Source organism: Hordeum vulgare, chromosome 1H (assembly GCF_904849725.1).
Source record: "Hordeum vulgare subsp. vulgare chromosome 1H, MorexV3_pseudomolecules_assembly, whole genome shotgun sequence".
NCBI classification, from domain to species: Eukaryota; Viridiplantae; Streptophyta; class Magnoliopsida; order Poales; family Poaceae; genus Hordeum; species Hordeum vulgare.
Genome location: NC_058518.1, coordinates 419,348,787 through 419,357,920, shown reverse-complemented (window position 1 = coordinate 419,357,920; position 9,134 = coordinate 419,348,787). Strand labels below are relative to the sequence as shown.

Sequence of the window (9,134 nt, the reverse complement as noted above, 5' to 3'; positions counted from 1 at the left end):
AGGGGAATCTTCTTGAACGTCGGCATCGGGCTGTCACATCAACCCAAGCACAACTCGAGAATCTGGGAGGAGCTCGTGAGTATCTTCGCGAGAATCATGGAGAAACATCATACCATGGTGAGAATATTGGAGGAGAAACATCAGCCGATGGTGAGAATCTTGGAGGAGAAAGGGTGCAGATTGATGAAGATGTTGAGGAGGTGTTCGTGCAAGAAAATATTGTTGTGGAGCCCCCATCAAACGCAACCAAGTTTGGCTATTGCACCCTCAAGAAATGGACAAGAAAAAGAACCAAACAGGCGGAGGGGGGCGAATAGCGATGTGGCTGCAATGATGGAGAAGTACTTGGAAATAAGGGTGAAGCAGGTGGAAGATGAGAGGAACAAGCCAAGGGTTGTGGATGAGTACTCTATCAAAAACTGCATCGATCTGCTGAACATAATGGATTTCACACCCGAGGAAGAAGTCAAGGCTTGCCGAGTGTTCAAGATCCCCGAGAATCTATCTACATAAATGAAAAATTGCTCTTTTATGCAGGAAAGGGAATTTGTAGAGGCACAACAAATAGTTGTCGCTCTAAATGGACAAGTAGCATCTAGTGTTGGGGCTGTGGGTTATTACTGGGGGTGGTAAGCACTGCTTTATTTCTTAATATCTGAACTCAAAATTTGAAGTTTTAGTCATCTGAGCATTATGTCGTGGCTGCATGCATTAACCAGATGTAGAGGCCGGGGGTTATCCTCCATTTTTTTATAGATAGTTGCTATGTCACACCCTTCTTTTGTTACCGTCGATGGTATAAAAGGTAAATCTCATCCTTGAGAATTCCAGAGATGCACTAACATTTTTCTGTTTGAATTGCTTCAAATTCTTACACTACAACATGTGCTACTCTATATGTTAGAGACGAAAAGCCCTTGGAAATGAGTCGGGTCACGAGCCGTAGGTTGCATCCTCCCGGAGCCGTTGGATTGGGTTAATGCAAGCAATGTGTACATCGTCATAGGGACGCAGGGCTGCATGCTCGCATCAGGAGCCACACCCTCCTTGTCGACAGTGCAGCGACGCTCCGCCGACGGAGCACTGCGGCGCCTACACCGCCGCATGGCAGCTCAGGGGCACCGGTGAAGCTTCAGCGCAGCCGCTGGTGAAGCTATAATCCAGCATCGCCCGTTGCAGCGCTGCTCCGGGTTCGCCGGTGAAGCTCCATTGCAACGCCGGTGAAGTTTCATTGCAGCTCCGAGCATTGCATCACAGCTCTAGGCATCGCCGGTGAAGCTCCATTGCAGCCGTCAGTGAAGCTTCCTTGCAGCACTGAGCTCCGTGCTGCCGGGTGAGCGCTTCATCACAGCCCCAGGAGCTGACGACGAGCGCTCCACTGCAGCACCGCCGCACGCATGTGGCCGCGACGTGTGATGCTGCGATGGCGACAGGGTGCTTCGATATCGCCGGTGAAGCTTCGTTGCAGCGTCACTGAAGTTTCATTGCAGCTTCGGACGCCACCGATGAAGCTTCCTTGCAGCATCGAGCTCAAGGCCAGCGCCTGAGCGCTGCACCCTATCGTGAGTGCAGCATAGCTGGGCGCATGCGACGACGCCGTCTGATGTTGCGATGGCGATGGAGTGCTTCGATGAAGTGGCTGCTTCGTCGGAGAAGGAGTGGTTGAGCTCGCCGGAGGAGTGGGTTGAAGATAAGTGAGGTTTCACCGCGTCGGGAAAGAAGAAGCATAGAAGAGAGAAAAAGAGAAAGAGAGAGAGAGGAGATAAGGTACGATATGATGAAGGTCTCAAGGGATATGAATGATGGGTGGAAGCGGTTACGCACGAGTCCACAGGTGTTGGAAGCAGTTGGCGCGGCTAATCATTTCTCATAAAAATAAGGCCACATTGTTAATTGCCCATAATAGACTGTACTACTAGTATAGTAAGACTGTACTAGTATAGTACAGTACAGTACACATAGATCACCAGTTGGCTCACATGACCGGCTGCTAACACTTTTGTCCTAGCACTATACTATGAATTCAAGCTGCGAATCGAAGACAAGTCCTTGAATCAAAGTAACCACATGGCGTGAATGGTGATGTTGCTTGTTCCGACGAACGTGGCACGTGGCAAAAGTTGATCGAGTTCACTTGTCGTACCAGTGCTGTTTCAGCTGATATCTGTATTTAGTACTGTAGTAGTATAAGTACTCCTCTAGCAGCCTACGACTTTTCTCGTTGATGGACCCCAGAATTGGTCAATAAAAGGACGGCACGCCGCGCCTTACCGGCAGCAAACACAACAAACCATGTCGGCACGGAGAGCTCCTCCGAGTCTAGGTCTAGCCATGGCGGCGACGGCTATCCTGGCCGTTCTTGCCGCGGCTCTCGCCACGACCGCTCGCGCCCAGACCTGCGGCGCGCAGGCCGGCGGCGCGAAGTGCCCTAACTGCCTCTGCTGCAGCCGTTTCGGGTTCTGCGGCAGCACCTCTGAGTGGTGCGGCGCCGGCTGCCAGAGCCAGTGCAGCGGCTGCCCCACTCCTCCCGGTCCCGGCGGCCAGGGCGTGGCGTCCATCCTGTCCAAGGACCTCTTCGAGCGGCTCCTGCTCCACCGCAACGACGCGGCGTGCCTGGCCCGCGGGTTCTACACCTACGAGGCGTTCCTCGCCGCGGCCGCCGCGTTCCCGGCCTTCGCCGGCACGTCCGAGGGGCTGAGCGTCGAGACGCGGAAGCGGGAGGTGGCCGCGTTCCTGGGCCAGACCTCCCACGAGACCACCGGCGGGTGGTCGACCGCGCCCGACGGCCCCTTCTCCTGGGGCTACTGCTTCAAGCAGGAGCGCGACCCGCCGTCAGACTACTGCGAGCCGAGGCCGGAGTGGCCGTGCGCGCCGGGCAGGCGATACTACGGCCGCGGCCCCATGCAGCTCTCCTTCAACTACAACTACGGCCCGGCGGGGCGCGCTCTCGGCGTCGACCTGCTGAGCAACCCGGACCTGGTGGCCACGGACCCGGTGCTGTCGTTCAAGACGGCGCTGTGGTTCTGGATGACCCCGCAGGCGAACAAGCCGTCGTCGCACGCGGTGATCGCGGGGCGGTGGACGCCGACGGCCGCGGACAACGCGGCCGGCCGGGTGCCCGGGTACGGCGTGATCACCAACATCATCAACGGCGGGCTGGAGTGCGGGCGTGGGCAGGACCCCCGGGTGGTCGACCGCATCGGCTTCTACAAGCGCTACTGCGACGTCCTCGGCGTCGGCTACGGAAGCAACCTCGACTGCAACAACCAGAGGCCGTTCACCAGCGGCGCCTCGGCTGGGCTCGCGGAGCAGTGAAAACCATCAGCGTCTACGTACTGTGAGCTTGTGATTCGTGTATGTGTGTGATAGGAGGAGTTCTCCACTGTGTGATGAGCTAATGGCGTGAGCGTCTTGCCTCGACCCGTTCAAAGCACGCGCGCGTCAGCAACGAGTAAATAAATGGATGAAAGTCTTCTCATTTATCCATATGACGGAATCTCCCTGATTTGGCAAATCTCTGACAAGACTTTTGGATGAGAAATGAAACCAAACGAGACGAGACAAATTAGTCGTGGGAGCTGTTTTAAAAGAAATGAAGATAAGAGATTTGCATCATTGATTACTCAAGCGGACAAGAGTTTTCAATTCATTCATAGAAAATCAGAAAAAACTTTTACAAACAACAATGTTGTTTATGATGACATTATAAATCTTAAGATGATATAATGGTTTTAATTTTTCTGAGGCGATCACAAAAATAATGTATGTACACTTTTATAATGATGAGCATATATGTGTATATATAAATGTTTACATTTATACCGTCTTGAAAAAGACAGACGACCTCGTGTCATGATAGAAATCTATCATGACTAGTCAGATGAGTGTCAAATACAAAAACAACTAGCAAGATAATGCATAATCAGAATCAGTGTTTTAAATTGCCTCGTGGCGAGTTACAAGCAACAGCTATGTCAGCTATCGCGAAAACTATCGGAAATCACTATGCATCAGACTACAGGAAGAATGCATCCATCACACCACACACATACACAGTACGATAGAGATGTAGAGGATCATCTGATTTGGTAGCAGGTCACGCGCGTATCTCTCCCTAATAATAAAGCGTCGATCGCTTCTGTCGTACGTCGTTGGCGTTTTTGCAAAATGGCCCCTGCGTTTTTCGGTATTCAACCCGCGCTCCCTTTTTAAGTATAAAAACGGTTTAGTTAGAAGTGTTTTACAAAAAAGCGCATGTTTATTTTGGTAATTGAACCCGCAGTCCTCCCTTCCCCGTTTCCCTTTTGGTCAGCGTTTTGGTCAGTGTTTTCTTATACGTACACACGCACCCGTGGTCGGCAGCTCGGCGGCAGAGGTGACCACGTGACGCTGCAACTCGAATGATGCCGGAGGGAGGAGGCTCGAGGGGCTCGGGCAGAGGTGACCACGCAACGCCGGAGATGGCCGGGGGTGCGCCACTACGCGTCCCTCCACCTGTCCTCCTCCCCGTCGACATCCGGCCTACATACATTACATAGCCGAGAGAGAGAGAGAGAGAGAGAGAGAGAGAGAGAGAGAGAGAGAGAGAGAGCAACATGGACATCTCATCTCCCAGTCGCACACATCCACTCGCCGCTCGCTCCCCAACCAGCCAACAACAACAAGCAAGCATCTTATCTTCTCTTCTCTCTCTCCGTCCCTCGCGACGACGACCGGCGACGGCATGCAGTCGGGCTCGGGGAGCTCTGGTGCGGCGCCGTTCGTGGCCAAGACGTACGGGATGGTGGACGACCGGGCCACCGACGCCGTCGTCGCGTGGGGGCCGGCTGGCAACAGCTTTGTCGTCGCCGACTCATTCGCCTTCTCAGAGATGCTGTTGCCGGAGCACTTCACGCATGCCAACTTCTCCAGCTTCGTCCGGCAGCTGAACACCTACGGCTTCCGCAAGGGCGATGGACAAACTGGAAAAGGCAAAGGAAAAGGCAAACCACAAGGTCGTGGTAAGGCGGGCCAATCTAAAGAGAGAAGCCATGGAACTTGGACTTGTCTGAGGTCAACTGCTATAACTGCAATAAGATGGGTCACTTTGCGAAGGACTGTCTGAAGCCTAACAAGCGGGAAATCAAGGCAAATTTGGCAAAGCAGGAAGACGAAGGTCCAGGTCTTCTGATGGCCGAAGTTTGTGATCTCGCTGAAACGGTGGTTGTGAAACCAAGCCGGAAGGTGCTACTTCACAAGAAGAAAGTGACACCGAAGTTATCCGGTGATCAGAACGTGTCGTGGGGTATCTCGACACGGGTGCCAGTAACCACATGACGGGGTGCAAGGAGAAATTCCTCGAGCTGGAATACAATGTTGAAGGCTCAGTCAAGTTCGGTGATGGTTTAGCTGTGGAGATTTGCGAGCAAGGATATGTCCTCTTCGAGGGTCCCACAGGCGAACATCGCATACTCACCGGAGTGTACTACATCCCATGGCTTCGCAACAACATCATCTCTATCGGGAAGCTTGACGAGAATGGATGCAAGGTGAATATCGAGAGCGGAGTGATGACGATCTTCGACAACCTCTGAAACGTGCTAGCTCGTGTTAATCGCACAAAGAATAGGCTTTATATCCTCAACCTTGATCAATCTCAACCGGAGTGTTGGTTCGCCAAGAGTGATGATGATTCATGGTTATGGCATGCTAGATTTGGACACGTTAACTTATACACCATGTAGAAGATGTCAAAGATGGAGATGGTATCCGGGATGCCATTTATCGACCATGTTGATCGAGTATGTGACGGGTGCTTGGTTGGAAAACAGCACCGCAGGCCGTTCCCTGCTCAGTCTACCTATCGTGCAAGTGATGCACTCGAGCTGCTCCATGGTGATCTATGTGGCCCTATCACCCCGGCAACTCATGCGGGAAAGAAGTATTTCCTCCTTGTGGTAGACGACTACTCGAGATATATGTGGTTCGTTCTCCTACGATCTAAAGATGAGGCGTTTGAAGCGTTCAAGAAGCGGAAGGCTGCAACAGAGATGGAACACAAGTTGAAGGTTCGCGCTCTACACACAGATTGCGGTGGAGAGTTTACGTCGAACGAATTCAACGATTACTGCGAGAAGATTGGCATAAAAAGGTTCCTCACGACACCTTACACGCCGCAGCAGAACGGGGTTGTTGAAAGGCGCAACCGAACCGTTGTTGACATGGCAAGGAGTTTACTCAAGAGCAAGAACCTGCCGGCGACCTTTTGGGGAGAAGCTGTATCGACCGCGTCCTATCTTCTCAACCGGGCTCCAACGAAGGCAGTGATCGGCAAGACTCTGTATGAAGCAATTTACGGACGTAAGCCGAATGTGTCTCATCTACGGGCGTTCGGGTGCGTGGCACATGTGAAGACGGCGGAGCCGCATCCCTCAAAGCTTGTCGATCGTAGCACCAAGATGGTGTTCATCGGATACGAGAGGAGTTCCGGCACCAAGGCATACCGCTTCTACGATCCACAAACCAAGCGTCTACGGATTTCACGCGACGTCGTGCTTGAAGAAAACCAAGTGTGGAATTGGAGCGCCGCAGCCGACGATGCTCCAAACGGTGACATTTTCACGGTTGAATTTCCAACTGATGATGATGCAGGGGAGGATGTCCGGGTGGTTGGCAAGACGCCCAACCAAGGTGACCACAATGGTAGTGATCATCATGGTGCCAACACCGACGACGACACGCATAGGTCGCAAGGAGATAGCGACAATGCCGCGCACGTCACAGGCGGAGATCTCGACGGCAACATCGACAACGAGGCGCTTAGTGACGACGACAATCAAGATGATGGTCACAGTCACGACGACTACACCGACGACGCGGATGTCGATGATACGCCCGAGTCTCAATTGTCTTCCTCAAGTGCATCAACACAGACACAATTTGTGTCGCCTCCTTCACAAGCCACAAAGGACTCCTCAGGGCCTCGTCGCTACAAGACCCTCAAGAAAGTCTACAAGTACACAAAGCCAGTTACGCTCGAGTACTCCAGACTATGTCTGTTCGGAGTTGAGGAGTCGGCGAACTTCGTAGAGGCGAGCAAATGTCCTAGCCGGACGCACGTCATGGGTGAGGAGATGAAGGTGATTGAGACCAATGGCACGTGGACTTTGGTAACCTGACCTCCGAACCAAAAGGCGATTGGTTTGACGTGAGTTTACAAGTTAAAGAAGGACACGGAGGGTGCCATTGTGAAGTACAAGGAAAGACTCATTGCAAAGGGCTACGTTCAACGTCAAGGAGTTGACTATGATGAGGTGTTTGCACCGGTTGCTCGACTCGAGACGGTGAGAGTGCTCCTAGCTTTGGCAGCACAAGAGTATTGGAAGGTTCATCATATGGATGTTAAATCTGCTTTCCTCAACGGTGATCTCACAGAAGAAGTGTACGCGGAACAACCCCTCGGCTATGAGAAGAAATGCGAAGAAGGGAAAGTTTATAAGCTTAAGAAGGCACTTTACGGGTTGAAGCAAGCGCCAAGAGCTTGGAACTCAAAGTTAGACCGAAGTTTGGTCTCGCTCGGGTTCAAGAGATGTCCCCTCGAGCACGCAGTCTATACAAAGAACTCCAAAGGCTCAAACCTGCTAGTTGGAGTTTATGTCGACGATTTGATTATCACCGGAGATAGCGTACAAGAAATTGAATGTTTCAAGGCGCAAATGAAGAACAAGTTTAGCATGAGTGATCTGGGATTACTCAGCTACTACATGGGCATCGAAGTGAAGCAAAGCTCTGGAGAGATTTCCCTATGTCAATCGGCCTACGCGGTCAAGTTATTGGACAAGTGTGGCATGTCAGATTGCTACGGGACACAAGTTCCAATGGACCAACGTCACAAGTTGAGCAAGCGTAGCTCAAATCCGCCGGTGGACACCACAATGTATCGAAGCGTTGTGGGCAGCCTAAGATACTTGGTGCATACCCGACCTGACTTGGCTTATTCAGTCGGGATCGTGAGTCGTTTCATGGAGAATCCGACAACCGAACACATGAGCGCGGTCAATCAAATCCTACGCTATGTGAAAGGCACAATTAATCTTGGCTGCACGTACAGAAAGGGAATGGGAGGATTGGTCCTTCGTGGATATTCAGATAGCGACATGGCAGGTGATGTTGATGACCGGAAGAGCACAACGGGCATGGTTTTCTACCTTGGTCCGAATCCTATTAGCTGGAATTCTCAGAAACAAAAGGTGGTGGCACTGTCTTCATGCGAGGCAGAATACATAGCGGCAAGCACGACGGCTTGTCAAGTAGTGTGGCTGAGAAGACTCCTAGCTATTCTTGCGAAGCGGGAGGTGCAGAAGGTGTCAATGAAGATCGACAACCAAGCTGCAATTTCATTGTGCAAAAATCCAGTTCATCACGAAAGGAGCAAGCACATAGATACCCGGTTCCATTACATCTGGGAGTGCATTGAGGAGGGGTTGATTGAGGTTCAACATGTGAACACGAAAGACCAGCTTGCCGATATTCTGAACAAGTCCCTCGGTCGACAGAAGTTCATCGAGATGAGGAAGAAGGTCGGAGTGCAAGAAGTGAAGTCAAGCAACAAGATTAAGGAGGTGAATGTAGAAGGTAATCATGTTCCTCCTGTACACGTAGGATTAGGAAAGAAAGCCAAACCGTGTCCTAGTAGTATTAGGATACCTAGTCCTAGTCTATTTCCATAGTCCCTTGTGGACATGTATAAAAAGCACCCTAGGGGTGTTGCTTGTAACACCAGATCAGATCAAAGCAAAGTCTCCCGATCAGTTTATCCTGTCAACGTCCGCTAGCTTTACCTGAGTTCCGCCGAGTTATTCCGTTGAGATCGTATCGATCCTGTTGGCGATAGTGCAAGCCGAGCCAGAAGTAAAGTTTGCGTACACGTACTTGTACATATGTGACAAGGCTAGGCATGTATCAGGAATATCCCTCCACCTGCTAGCTAGCTAGTTGCACGTACGTGGAAGGGTTTTTGGGGGTTCAAAAGCTAACATATAATGCATAATCATAAGCACTGTTTTAAATTGCCTTTCTCGTGGCGAGTTACAAGTAACAGCTATATCAGCTATCGCAGAAACTATCGGAAATCACTAGGCAACAGACTACAGAAA

At 51.5% G+C, this 9,134-nt stretch overlaps 1 protein-coding gene across 1 annotated transcript; it reads left to right on the top strand.

Moving 5' to 3' along the window:
• Nucleotides 1-2,228: 2,228 nt before the first annotated feature.
• Nucleotides 2,229-3,486, top strand: LOC123441873 (chitinase 2-like). The gene has a single exon (XM_045118066.1). The coding sequence runs from the start codon at nucleotides 2,293-2,295 to the stop codon at nucleotides 3,313-3,315; it is 1,023 nt and encodes a 340-aa protein (XP_044974001.1). The 5' UTR covers nucleotides 2,229-2,292; the 3' UTR covers nucleotides 3,316-3,486.
• Nucleotides 3,487-9,134: the final 5,648 nt, after the last annotated feature.

Bases quoted from the DNA above. Each gene is read 5' to 3' on its own strand.
- LOC123441873 (XM_045118066.1), top strand. From the start codon at position 2,293: ATGTCGGCACGGAGAGCTCCTCCGAGTCTAGGTCTAGCCATGGCGGCG.